This window comes from Varanus komodoensis, unplaced genomic scaffold, assembly GCF_004798865.1.
Source record: "Varanus komodoensis strain SLA01 unplaced genomic scaffold, ASM479886v1 scaffold18_3, whole genome shotgun sequence".
In the NCBI taxonomy this organism is placed as follows: Eukaryota; Metazoa; Chordata; class Lepidosauria; order Squamata; family Varanidae; genus Varanus; species Varanus komodoensis.
The window spans coordinates 16,394,809-16,409,061 of NW_025335549.1; the positions used below are offsets into that span (position 1 = coordinate 16,394,809).

At 48.9% G+C, this 14,253-nt stretch overlaps 1 protein-coding gene across 1 annotated transcript; it reads right to left on the reverse strand.

Annotated features, from left to right (window-relative positions):
• Nucleotides 1-4,323: 4,323 nt before the first annotated feature.
• NEXMIF (neurite extension and migration factor) lies at nt 4,324-11,965 on the reverse strand. Its single transcript, XM_044427484.1, is given in 4 exon segments — nt 4,324-4,469; nt 4,472-4,512; nt 5,172-9,495; nt 11,851-11,965. Coding segments are annotated over 4 exon segments (4,587 nt in total). The 5' UTR covers nt 11,927-11,965.
• Between the last annotated feature and the right edge of the window lie 2,288 nt (nt 11,966-14,253).

The window sequence follows — 14,253 nt, forward strand, 5'->3', positions numbered from 1 at the left end:
AGTGTTGTCTTGGGTCCAGTGGGCTTCCAAGGAGAGGAGGAGGCATGGGAGAATCAAGCAACACTATTGGGAAAACGCAGGTGGAACATGGGGGGGGGCAGGGAGTCCATGGGGCTGACTTTTAGCAGTCTCGGGGACCAGAAGCCCTGAAAGGCTAAGAAGGCAGGCAGTACAACTACTACAAGCCCAGAGGCACAGGAAGCTCAGTAATGCAGGACTGCAAGCCAAATGGATGTCAGTTCTGGACTGAGGAGGAGGAGGAAGCTGCCATGCTTGACATGCCCACCCCGTCCAGCTCTTCCATGGCAGCCAGTGGTGCATCTGCCAATGGACATGCTGCTCTTCGCTCGGGATGCCATCCTGGGAAAACAGCTGGAAAAGGACAGCTCTTTTGGGGAACAATTCATGGACCAGGGAGTCACTTCTCAAGAGGACTGCATGGGACTCCTTCCACCCTCACGTGAGGAGACCACTGTGGTCTACACATGGGACAGAGGAGTCTCTGCCAGCATTCCAGGACGCAGGTGGAGGAGAAGTTTGGATATTCTTCACAGCAGGGAAGAAGCAAGCTGGCTTCAGGTGGAAACCTAGCACATAGTTCTGGTGACACAGAGCTCCAGATAGGTCATCAAGGGGTCACAATGGCCACTTGGGATATTCTAATCTTTACCATTTGTGTGGGGAAGTAAGGTCTACTTGCAGCCCAGAGACCACCTGTAGTCCACTGCCCTAGCCCAATGCATTGTCTGCCTGCTCATTTTCTACTTGAAGCAAGTTTTTGCTTAGAGCTGGTCCTCTGTGAAGCCCTGGACACCACGACGACCCATCATGGGTTTGGTCGTCCAAACCACACAGGATTTCTGCAGGCTGGCTCATTTTTCAGAAACAAGCTACCCAAGGCTCAGTTAGGGTTGGGTTGTTCAGAGTAGCTTGCTTTCAGGGTGGCTTGTTGCAACATCCAAACCCAGCAACTACATCGTGGGTTGTTGGAATAGCTAGAGAGCTGCCTGACAAGAGCAGCAAAACCCTTCTCCTGCTCCCTTTGACTGCCATCTTCTTGCATTCCTTCTCAGTGTCCTCCACCTCATGTTCCTCAAAATCGAGGAGGACACTAGTGCTCACAAACTTGGCTCTTTTCCCATCTTGCCCAGGTGTTCACAACCAAAGGTCCTGCCCCAGGGACTGAGGAAACGAGGAGTGCTGCCACGAAGGCACATGGGATGCTGCCAGGAGCCAGTGGGAGGACTGAGGGGGTGCATGAACTAGAGGAAGCTGCAGAGCCTCCAGCCTTCAGGTGGGCTCCCAAGGAACCCACCTACCCACACACCCATATGGTGCATTTTCAAGGTAGCGTGGCAGAGTGCGTGAACTTCACCCACAGGGAGGCACTCAAAACGGCAAAGGACCCGCTCCTCCCGCATCCAGCCCACGGCCTGCACCGCTTCGATGCGTTCCAACACTTCACCCTGTTGATGTACAGACTGGGGCCAAGAGGGACCGCTCGCCGTACGTCGTTTTCCTCCCCCTCCATGGCCTTTAGACAGTTTCTCTCAGATCATTGGAAGACTGGCTTACGTGGAGTCTCTCCACACACAGACAGCTCTTGGTGACAGCTGCCCTCTGCAGCGATTCCAGGAGGCCTTCATGTGGCACGGACTGTGACACATTAGTGGCTTTGGAGAAAACGTGATGATGCAGGGGCTGGTTGGTTGGTTGGTTGGTTTGAATGAGGCATTTGGTTGTTTGAATACTCCTGCATGGTCTTCCCCAACCCAGCCCCTTCCACGCATGTTGGACTGCAACTCCCATCATCCCCAGCCACCAAGCAGTAGCCCAATAAATCTGATTGGGGGAGAGTGCCAGAACTCTTGGCCCAAGTGCATGGTGTCAAATACGTGCCAGTGGCATGTTGAAGCATTCAAATGACCAGGCCCCCGCCATCCGTGACGGATTCACCACAGGCAGAATCGGGTCACAGTGGGAGCGTGTCCTACGGGGTGGTAGGCGGGGAACGAACTCAGGACCTGGCACTGTCTTTTTAGCAACCCTGTAGATGCTTGGGAAAGAAGCTCTGCTGGCAATGGCAGGAACTCCGGGAGTTTGCTGCTCTCCAGAGATACAGCAGAACTGGAGGCAACACATAAGGGAAAGTACAATCTGGAATTGCCACAGGAAGTCTTAACAGCACAACACCATTGCGGGGAGGCAAATTCACATCAATACCAGGGAGTCCTTTCTGTGGTGTCCTAGACCTTAAGGCTCTCAAGCAATGGCCTGTCTCCTAGCCTCTACTGACGCTCCCTCGTCCTGCCCATGTCCCTGCAAGGAGCTCTGGGGTCGCATGGATAGTGGGGTGTGTTGGAAAAGGGAGAAACGGATACTCTCTGCTTTTAGGGTGACTTGGACAATGGGATCTGCCCATTGGGATCTGCCTCCCAACACTTGCATCCTTTGGTCTGGCCCACAGGGTCCCCAGGAAGACACCACTCTTGACTGGCACCATGGACTCTCCTCTGCTCAGCACAGGCCCCCATCATGAGCCCACCCTGGACCCAGTTCCTATGAGATGCTGGAGCCCCTGCACCGATGAACAGAGAAAGTGGTCCGGAGTCAGCCCGTTAAAGGAGCGCTTCAAATCGGCTGGTGCGTTGCTTTCAGAGTCACAGCAAGGCAGGCCTTGTGGTTCAAGTATTCGCACATATTCTCTGATTTCAAGAATGGGCCTGGCCAAAGCCCCAGGTCAGCCACAAAAACAGGAATGCCTCACAGCTTTCTTGTGGGGAAATGTCCTCTCATTCACTCTGGAGGGTTCTTAAGCACCCACCTGCAGCTCTGTGATTAGCCAAACAGAGAAATTAGCTGTCTGAGGGGGAAATACTCTAAGACAGGTACATGTAAGGGCCCCAGAAGGTACAGTCAAGGTTGTCCACAGCTATGCCACACTGAAAGAAATGAAGTAGGCCTTATTGTCTCCGGGTCACTTCAGGGCTTCACTTTCCTCCACTGAATTGCGCTTAAGTCCACGTTCATATTGTTTTCTAGTGCATCACATCATGTCTGACTCTACTTCCGAGAGACACCCCAGTGGACAGGTCTCTTGCATCATCAAGTTTTAATAGTTAATCAGCAGCAAAATGCACGGGCTCAGATACGCATGGAAAAATTAAATGTCAGCCTTTTCTCTTGGAGGGAGGCTCGGGGCGGGGAACAAGGCCTTTGGACAATTATTTTATTAAGCAGTCAGCATGCATTCCTACCTTGGGAAAGCACACTGGGCTTTGTTTGTTTTTTTTCCTGGATCTGGCCCCCAACATGGTGAGTTCATCAAGAGTTTGACTTCCATCTGCATGATGTACAGAGTCAACATACAAAATCATAATCGCATGAAAAACCGTTTTGTTTTCTTTTACAAACCTCCAAATCATATTGTCATTGCAAAGGTTAAAACATTTAGAAATCGCTGAAGCTTGGATCAGTGAGCTCTTTTGCCAGGAGACACATAAAAATGTGTTACAAAACAGCTCAAAATGAAATACCAGTATAGCGTATATGAAATGCATTAGTTCTGACTTTTCTCACTATTTCTAGAATTTATCCCAGGTTGTATTATAAAATATAGAAAACTGATACAAAGTATCAACAATACAACTTTGCTCTTGAAATTATCTTCGGCTAGAAGTTTTGCTTTAAATAAAACCAGGTGATAGAAAAACTGCTGCTTTTAAGTTACTAAATGCAAACACTCCAGTTTTCGGTAAACTTACCTGGTATGAGTTTTGAGCAGTATCTCAAATCGTCCAATAAAGCAACTCTCCTATGTTGAATTTTAATATTTCATCAATATTTTCCAGAGGGCACTGCATTTTCTCAGTTTCCATTTTTAAGTTTCCCCCAGCCCCTAATGCCACCTCTTTTTTTAACTATTAGCAACAGGGCAAAATCCATTAAATGAGGTAAGTCAATTTGGCACACACATTTAGCCATGTCCGTAAAACTTTTGGTACATCGTAGTAAGTGATTAACATCTTTTTCCATAGTGGTCGCTTTCAAAAGGGGGTACTTAAGAGAATCACTGGAATGTTGATAGTAAATCAAAAGGCAAAAATAGCTCCAGAAAACACTCACAACCCATTGTTGATAGAGATGTAAAAATATGTACAATACAACACTTGTTCAGAGTTTGGCACAATTTGCGTGGTTGTTGCGGGTTGTTGTGCATCAACAACTGTACAACAGTACGACTTTTGAAACACGGGGAATACCATGTTAGATTTGCTTCCAAAGGATAAAAGTCCCACAATTTCAAACTTTTGATTTCAGCACTTAACACTTCAACATATTACAAGGCATTGTTATTTTTTTTCTTTTTGAGCGAGTAAGGGGGGAAAAACAAAGAAAAAAAGGGGGAACCAAGCAAGCATCAAGTGTCATTCTAGAAAAAGGTGTCTCTTCTTCGAATACAGGTAAACCCAAAATGCTGTTTCTGCTTTAAGAAGAATGTAGTCTGTTTCCCTGCAGAAAAACCAAACATTTTATGCCAACTTAGTCAGCTTGTGTGGAGTCATGTATATGCTCTAACTTGGATAAAAGTAGGTGCAGCTTTATGGTGCAGGTTAGGATATAAACAGCAGAGGGGGCTAGAAAGCGCACAAAGATAGCCTCGTGGCGATCGACTAGGAATGAGCTGTCATTCTGCAAACTAAAGACCCTTTTCGTTTGGATATCTCGGCTTTTTTATTTTTTATTTTTTTGGATGCATAACCTCTTTTTTGTGTCTTATTTTTTACAAAATGTTCAAAAAAAAGTCTTTTCCTTTTCCGAAACCATTAAAAAAGAGCACATAATTAACCCTTAAAAAAATAAATAAAGGAATTAAAAACCGGAGAAGCCAAACAGCAAGAAAAAGGAATTGCCTTGTTAGTTTGTTTTTAACCCCAGCCAAGCCAGAAAAAAAAAGGTCATTCGTTTAGGTAGCTTGCAAGAAATAAGTATTTTCATGCACTTTGAGAACAAAAACAAGAACAACAACAACAACGAAAAAGACCTGTAAAAGGGGAGTGTCTCTCTCATGCAATTCTTGCTTTCACAGGAAGGAAAAAATGAGGAAAAACGGGCTTAGCAGGTAGTAGGAAAGTTAAGGGTGCATTCCAGCCAGTTTGGTGCAGCATTACCTCAGCTTTTCAAATGAAGCTGTCACAGACGGGTCCTTATGGGCCGGCTCACGGTCCGCTCGCTTGATTTTACAGTTCTCATCCCTCAGCGACTTCGAGGTGGATTTATGCCGATACAACTTTTTATGCGTAGGCTCGTGTTTGGCTAAAGTGCTCAGGTTACTATAACTTTTATCAAAAAAGGGAGAGTGAATGTCTGTGCTGTACCCAGTCGAACAGTTGGGGCGTCCGGGGTCACACGAGATGGCTCGGCCGCTGCTTTTGCTCGAGCCCTTGCCCCCCGGTTTGTGAGCCTTCCCCGTTCCCGAAGAATTGCCGTTCACCTTTTTCTTGGACTCTTGTGATGTTCCGGCCAGAATCTTAAGAGTTTTCAACTTCAGGCTGTTGGATTCAGGGGACCGGAAAATATCAGAGACGCTGGTATGGCCCACAGGGCCCCACAGGGGTTCAATGGAGGCCATCATGAATCTCTGAACATCTGCCATTCCAGAGGCAATGTTTGATAGAATATTGGACGGCTCTTCGAATTCCCTCTGATCATCGTCCAGAAGGCTGCGCGCGTTTCCTGGGCTGGCCTCGGACCAGCTGCCCCCACCGTCTCTCCCCGGGGCCCATTCTCCGGAGACTCCATTCTGCCTGCCCCCCCGGAGGGCATTGGGGCTGCAGTGCTGCATGGACTCCACCAGTGCTTTCGCTGCCGACGCCGAGTTGTTTGGCAGACCGGTTGCTCTACCACCGGTGCCTGGTGTCTTCTCCCCATTAATTCCAGCGGCATTCTTCCCTTTCCGTGTAGATTTGGGAGCTTGCCTGGAATTTTTGCCTGGTGGCTTTTCGGTCCCTTTATTAGCTTTGGATGTTTTTTTCCGAACATTCTTCTGGGGAGGGCTTTGGTTTGCACCTACGTTTTTACTAGATGAACTTTTCCTCTTTGATTTTGACACTTTGCTATTGGCGCTAATTTGGCCAGATGGCTCATTAAACGTTGACAGGCATGGGTCTTTTTCAAGGAGGCTGACAGAATCTTCATCGTTGAACATATGGAACTGAAACTGATGATTGTTTAAAGTGAATCCATTATCGGTCTGGTCTTGGGTCTGGAGAACATCACAACCCCACTTGGTCTTCTCAGGTTTGCTTAGCACGGCCTGAGAGCTACTGGGGAAGCATTTCAGGCTTCCAAGTGGTTTGGTTTCCGACCCAGTGATCTGTGGGGAAAGGTTAGGGGTATCTGGGGGAGACATTTCGGAAAGGGACGACTGGCGGAACTTATCAGGTGTGAAGTTAGAGATATCTAAAAGGTCAGTCGACTCCTTCAAGGGCGTTATTTCATCTATGCTTTGCTGGATCACCAGTTTGGGACTGCAGTGGGCCAAGAAATCGTCAGCAATATCATCATCGCCGTCCTTTTCGCAGGATTTTAAACTCAAGGAACTGTAATTGCTCGAGCTAACGGACAGCGAGCCCACGGAGTCGAAGCTGACAAGCCTCCCATTGTCTGTGCTCAGGGTACCTCGCTGGAAATGAAAATGACCCTCTCTCTGGCTGAAATGGCACGACTGATAAGAGTCATCGGGCTGTGCGGGGGGTGCGTTCTCCGGCATGTATTTTTTTTGGTATAGTACTTTGCCACCACTCAGGTGGGCTTGGGCATATCCAGAGGATGGGACGTCTTCTGCATTCGCGCAGCCACCAAACTCTGCCGGCGAAAGCACGGACGCTTCTGCTCCGCTGCTTGCAAATTCCTGGCTGCTGCCATCGGCTGGTTTGCCAGACGGCCACATGCTTCCGAAGTTGCTCGGCTCCATTTCCAGATGGCTCGGCGACTGCTGCAGCTCCGACTCAGAGGGCGGAGAGAGAATGCAGCTTTGGGTGGGCTGCAGGGTGCAGAATGCTTTCTCAGCCTGGGTGAGGCTGGGGAGCGACTCCTGCGGCGGTTGCTCTGGGTGCTGAGGACTGAAATAGGTGATGCCGGTGTTACTGGACAAATCAGAGGCATCTAACAATGTTTGTAGGTACCCTCCAGGAATGAGGGGCATGTTGGTGGCCAGATTGGCTGAGGGAGGAGGCTTCTCTGAAGAGCAGGTGGTGGGAAGGAAGGATGGAGAGTTTTTAGCAACTTTATCCTCCCGGCACTTGGACAGGCAAGTGCCATTGACGCTTTCCTCCCGCAAACCTGGGGCAGGCTCCGGATGCTCCGGGGCTGCGGAGGCGGGGGCCAGACTGGCCACTGCCTTGAGTCGCTTGCATTTCAACCTGGCTTCACTCTTGAACTTGATCCTGCGCAAGACTTTCCGCTCGGGCCCCTTGAATTCCCTGTCCTGGGCCTTACACTTTGGTGAGGCGAGGCTGGCGATGTCGTCCAAGCACAAGCCGTTGGCGCAGCCAGGGCCTGCGATGGCCAGCGCCTGCGCCCCTTTCAGGCCAGCCTCATCATCTCCCCTTCTGCGGAGGAGCTGCTTTGGATCGGAGGAGCAAATGCCAGGCTTGCCCACCGGTTGCTCGATGGCCTTAATCCTCTGGATGCGATGCCTGTTTGCCAGCTTGCACTTGCGCTTCCGGGGGTGAGGCAGGAAGGAGACCTCGGAGCCGTTGAGATAGAAGCTTTGCTTGTGGAGCAGCGCTGACCGGAGGAGGTCGAGGCGGCTCTGCCACTGCTCCTGCCAGAAGGCCTTCAGGGGGGCCAGCTTGGCATACTTGCTCAGCAGCTCCTCGCTCAGCGTCACCGTTGTCTCGCTGGCGTCCACTTTGCAGAGCTTCACCAGCATGTGCTTCTCACCCTTAAACCGGTTGATGATGATATACTTGATGATGACGGGGGGCTCCTTGCGTGAAGCTTTTCGCCTCTTCTTGGGGCACCATTCGTCATCATCTTCCTCCTTGGGCCCATCCGGGATCCACTCCTTCTTATCCACAATCTTCTCGCTCTCAATGGAGTCCACATCGTACAGGTAATCATCACTGTACCGCACTTTCCGCTTTGCTCGCAGACCATAGTTCTGTTGAATGAAGGAACTGGAGTGGTCTCTGGGCAGGTACTTGTTGCAGTCCTTCAGATCTTGGAGCACGTCAAAGGACGATTCAGTGCAGGTGCTGTCATCACTGAACTCCCCTGAGTCCTCTGCTGAATTCACCAGTTCCAAGAAGTGGTTTCTTTTGGGACTGATATATTGTACTACTTCTGTACTGGTGCAACATTTGTTTAAGGCAACTTTCTCACCTGCCTCCTCTTCCTCCTCCTCTTCCTCCTCCTCCTCTCCATCTACTTCCTCATCCCCCCATATAATGCTCTCCTCGGATTTGAATTGGGAAGCATCTGTTCCCCCACGGGGTCCCCTCTTCAAGGCCATTCGGCCTTCCCTCTTAGGGCACCCACTGAACACGCTCGGGAAAAAGTTAAACTGGGCGTCTTCTTGCAGTGTGCCAGTCTTCTCCTTCACATTGTCCTGGAATGATTCGTATCGGATCTTTAAGGAGCAGACGTCACTTCCCAAGGTTGAGTCATCATCATCGAACATGTAATTATCCACATCCTCCTCGGAAAAGAGATTTACAGAAAGCTCGTTCTTGGAGCACAGGTCCAGCAGCTCGATCTTGCTTTCGCTAATGAAAGATTCAAAATAACCCCACTCCTGGTTGGGATTTGTTAGCAGAGGTTCCTCCCCGTTGCACTTGTCTAATAGTAATCCCTCATAATAGTTTTTCTGCGTGGGGTCCTCAGAATCGCTGTCCGACTTCTCGGCATCTTTTTTGTCTGCTGCCCTGGATTTATGCACGGGGAAGCTCAGCAGCTGGTCCGATAGCAGCTGATCTCCGTACCGCATGGTCTCCCCTGTGCTCATGCAATGAATGCCGATATCGGAGACCGAGCAGGTGTCATAATCCCTGTTTAGGTCCCCCACTTTGAGACTGATTCCCGGCTCCGCGTCAATGCTGTCCTTGGACTCGATAAAGCAGCCCAGGCAGGTCCGGCTCGGCTGCATCAGGCAGTCCCCGGTCAGGGCCGATATGCTCCCGGGCTCCATCATCGTGAAGGGGGCCTTCTCGCAGTCGCCCGGCAGCGACCAGGCGCTCATGCCCTTTGTGACACACGACGTGAGGGAAATGGCATGGACGGACGAGGAGTCATCCGAAATGTGATCGGGCACGTCAGCCAGTCTTAGTGGGGACGGGGGGCTGAGCCAGCAGGGCTTCTTCGAAGCGAGGGCCGTCTGCACCCGCGGGACCCCCTGGCTCTCCTTCTGCGTGGCTACGCCCAGGGCTGGGAACGGAACTGCAGTGTCTGCAGTGCGGAAGGGTTTCTCGTCGCCATCCAGGTCCCGGGAATCTGGAAGAACGGGGAGAAATGGAGAGGCTGTGGGAAAGGACAGGGCAGTGAGAACCGGGCGAGAACATGCATATCAGAAATGTCCCCTTTCTATAAACCCAATGCTGGGGAAAGCAGCCTCGCTCACTGGTTTCCATAGTGTTTGCTCATTTAATTTCTTCAGTGTAGTGTTAATAAAAATAAAATCTGAAACTTTAGCAGATTCTGGGCATGTGGCTATGGAAAACGGAGAACTAATCCCTGTTTGGTTTTAAAAACCTGTTCTAAATTAATATTCTCATGTCAAGCTGACCTCAGACTAGGTCGCTGTATAAGAGAAATTTTAATAATAACAATCTTGCTATTAGTTTAAAATTCAATTTCCATGAACAAGAACAATATGAATAAACCCTCCCCCTATAATGCTGCTTGACCAAGCTTTGCAGGAAATTTCACATGTGGAGGAGACAAAAACTTATATATTAGATAAAAACACACACGTTTAATTCACTTTTTAAAAAACTAAGCTTAATAAGGGATTGTGTTTTACTGCTCAGGTTTTGAGGGAATGTATGGATGTGAAAGAGGACGAGGAGCAGGAGGAGCTGGCGGCAGGGTGGCGAGGTGGTCGACCACAGGTGGACAACATGGTAGATGTGGGCACTGGTGTGTGTCTGTGCATTTTTCTGGATGCCTGCTGAGGTGCTTTCACTTTTTGTTTCTGTGCTTTTCCAATAATACTGGAGTTTAGGGCCTGGTGGCGTTGCTTCAAAGCCAAGCGGGAGCTGCTAGATATTCTATCCTCATTCCCCACTGACGGCACTGGGCCCTACGTGGACTCTGAGCCTTCCCAGGAAATGAAGAAGGGAGGTGGCTAGAGGCTTGTGCTTCCATCTGCAGCCCACTGCTTCTTGGCTCATACCCAGGGATTTTTTTGTCCTAGAACGCACCAGAACGGTGTTCCGACACCTTTTTTTGACGGATTTTTCCAATGGAGTGATTTTGAATCGCCTGCGGGCTGCTTGTGTGTCGGCGCTGCTTGTGAGGGTGCTGCTCGGCTCGGGACGCTGCTCGGCTTGGGACCGGTCGTGTGGTCGCGCGCTGAGTGCTTACTGCCAGCGACGACCATTATGTTTATGTGTGTGTAGAGTGACTGACTACGTGCAAAAAGTAAACAAGTTCTTTATTTCAAAAACAGTTGGTGAACTGAAAATCTTTTTTAGTGTAAAAGTGTGACCCCAAGAGCTGAGTTCCAGCACCTTTTTTTTTTTAACAAAAAACGCACTGGTCATACCTGTGACAGTTTCTCAACCTCTCCATGGAGAAAAGATCGCCAACGCCTGAGAGAGACTCATGGAGAGCCTGCCCACCCCTAATGGGGCTAGCTTGGCCAAGAGCTCTCAAGATGCTGGAGATGTCCACAAGAGCATCCATGCACCTGCCCGTCAGGTGACCCCTAGTTGGCTGCAAAGAATCCACTGGTTGCTTTCCAACGGCTGAGCTGAGATTCTGTAAGGGGCAATCTGATCCCCAAACTGGCTCAGCTAGGGCAGAGGGGAAGTGCCAGGGAAGGGCAGACTCCAGCGCCCAGTTCTCTCCAGAAAATGGAAGATACCAGATTGCAGCTTTCAGCCAGCATGAAAGAAACTGTGAGGGCAGCAAGAGCGGAGGGGGGGGGAGGCGCCTTTGCAGCCCCCCTCCACCTTTGGCCTAGACTGATCTGGTGGGCACTCTGATTGCTGACCAGTGGCCTGCGTGATTGGAAAAAGCAAAAGAAAAAAAACGGCGAGCTGATGGTTCCCGTAAGCATATTTGGAGAAAATACGGAGAGCAACGAGCGATGCATGCTTCGTCAGTCCTTTTCCTATGCTGCCCATCAACCCCCGACTGTGCTCTGCTGAAGGCCTGCTAGCTGCAAAATTAAAGCCCAGGCAAGAAGCCCGAACCTCTGTGCTCAGGCAGGACAAGTAGCTAAGAGTCTAGAAAGTGCCGGCTCAAATCGTGCCCTGCCTTGAACTCAGGAAGCGATGCCTCCCGCCTGCAAAGGGGTTAGTGATGCTCCTCTCCCTTACAAGCTTGCTGTGAAGATTGCCGCCGGATAAGGGGTGCATGTGACGATTTGGGAAATCCAAAAGCATGATGTTATCATCACGCCCATGATAAATCATAAGGCCCAGAGAGCTTCAGCTACTGGGGATGGAGGGATGAAAATGACAGTAAGATAAATGCCAAGTGCTCGCTATTTATTACTGCAACGTGCCCAAGCCCTTTGCTCTCTTTTGGGAAAGCATTCCTGGGCTCCAGCACTGGTCTCAGACAAATGAGCACACAGGAGGTGCTAGCAGAGGATCACTTGCTACAGTGCGATCTCCTTACCTTCCTCTTTCACCCCATTAATCAGGATTGTTTCTTGGTCTTCCGAGGCACAACCCTTATCTTTTTGGTCATCCATCAATTTAACCTCCAGTTGCTCACTCCATGGTTTGTTGCAGCTGGCCGACCTGTGAATTTGCAAAAACGCAAGTACAGACACTTGAAAGCCCCGAATCAGCTCGCGGCCCTGCGCATTAAAACAAACCCCAGCTAAACCCGAGGAGAGGAAAGCTCAGCACAGCCACCAGAGGTCTGCTGCATTTTCCAGTTGAGTTGAAAGCACGAACGGATGCAGCAGGGCTGTCCCAGGCACAGCGCACCGAGTCAGGATAGCAGGGAATTTGTAAGGGGGAGACGGTTGTGTCTCAGCTCACTTACTAAGGCTGTGATCCAATGGTGCTTAGGAGAATCCGTTTTCTTTATCACATTTGCAGCTGAAGAACTGTGAGATGAAGTTTGGAGAAACCTACAGACAAAAACATCAAGTGGTCATAAATATACGTGGTGTAAATTTGCCATAAAATGAACACAAAGGATAGAAGATCCACTAATACAGATAGGACTGAGTAACCACTTTCTCTAGCCTGGCACCATCAAAACACCCTGGACTACAACTCCCATCATCCTCAGCCAGGAGGGCCCTTGGGAATGAAGCAAGCCAGGATAGAGCATGTCTACAGGGCACGAAGAGCATGATTGCTCTTGGCTGACCACAGAAAGATTCGTCCCATTTTTCTTGGATGCACAAAAATAAGTGGGAAATAAGAAGGAAGAGAATTTCATGCAAAAATCCCCCTTCAGATTTTAGAAAGAGCCAAGAAATAACCACATTCCAAAGCCAATATGCAAATCTCCTCATTTATTTTATAACTGCAAGAATCACTGTCTAAAGGAAAGAAGGTTTACCTTCAGATGCATTATTTGGAAACAATTCATAATCAGGGCAGATGCGGCCAGTGGCACAGAGCTGAATAAATTGCCAAGTTCAGATGCAGAGGGGCAAAAGAAGAGTGACATACAGCGAAATCAATTAATAAAAATGGTAGGATGCCTGCAATGTGTGAAGGGAGAATTATTTGGTGCAAAGCTGTTTAGTAAACAAGCCGATTCCACAAAACTCAAGATGCAGGACACAGAATTGCTGTTCAGGTCAGACCAAGGTCCGGCATTGCATTCCCGATAGCAGTGATACAGAAATGGCCACACACCCCAACACCACCTTTCACTAACATTCCACTAAGGGGCAAGAGAGAAATTGAATACATAAATAAATAAACTTCCACACATCGCAGCACTGTGTTTCCCATGCATCATACAGAACAGTGACCGTCACCTTATCCTTGCCTGGGCATCTAAAGTCCCCTTCTCCTTGGGAAGGGGCTGCTGTTGGAACAGACAGGTAAGACTCAGCTGGCAAACACTAGAATTGCAGCTGCTTGTGCTTCGACAACTTTCCCCACTGAGTTTCTTGCCCCCTTCCGATTATGCCACCAGCACCAAACCCACAACTTACTTTACAAAACCCATTCCCACAATGGTTAACATCTGGTTTTGCATCTGAATTTTTTTTGTAAAACCCCTTGGATCTGTTTTTCCAGAATGATGGCATTGAAACATGCATGCACACCAGCTTCTTTGGCAAATAGTTGTCTTTCCAGGAGAACAACGGCTGGGTTTGGTTCCTGCGATGCTTGAAGGGGTCTCTCCAATATGAACCCTTCCAATCAAAGCAATTTGAAATGAAACACCAAAACAGCAGCATGGACTCACTCTTGGAAGATGAAAATGGGCAGTTTGGGCTTTTAAAAAAGACGAGATGTGCGCAGTTCTGGCTGGATCTTATGCACACACTGTTGGATCGGAGCCACTGCCTCCCTTCCACAAATTCCTTTCATGTGTAACCAACTGCCAAACTTGCCTGGGAGGGTTTTTTGTTTTTGGTTTTTTACATTCCCACCCGGCTGTGTGCACAAATTTACACATTAGCAATTCACCCAATTAGCTGAAGGTGTCATCATTAGACATAAAGACATATCATTTAATTGCCTCTTTAAAATAAATTGAGTTCAGTCATACTTGAAATGCTGATTCGTATGGCAAAGTTGTGCTGGGAAGAGACTATAAGGAAAGGTGATCTCTATCCAGGTAATTATGTTAACTGCAAAAGTATTTAAGGGGACTAAAGGCCACTTCAAGAAAGAAAGAAAGAAAGCGAGAGAAATAGAGAAAGCAAGCAAGCAAGAGAGAAAGCTGGGCATCTTCACTGCCTCCTAGGGAAGCCATGTTTGGTTAAATCTTGGATAATCACTGACAGGAGATGTCACACTGTGGCTGAAGCATTTTTTCTGAGAGGCAAATTATTCATCCATGAAATTCAGCCGCCGATGCCAAAGGCTTCCTTTTTCC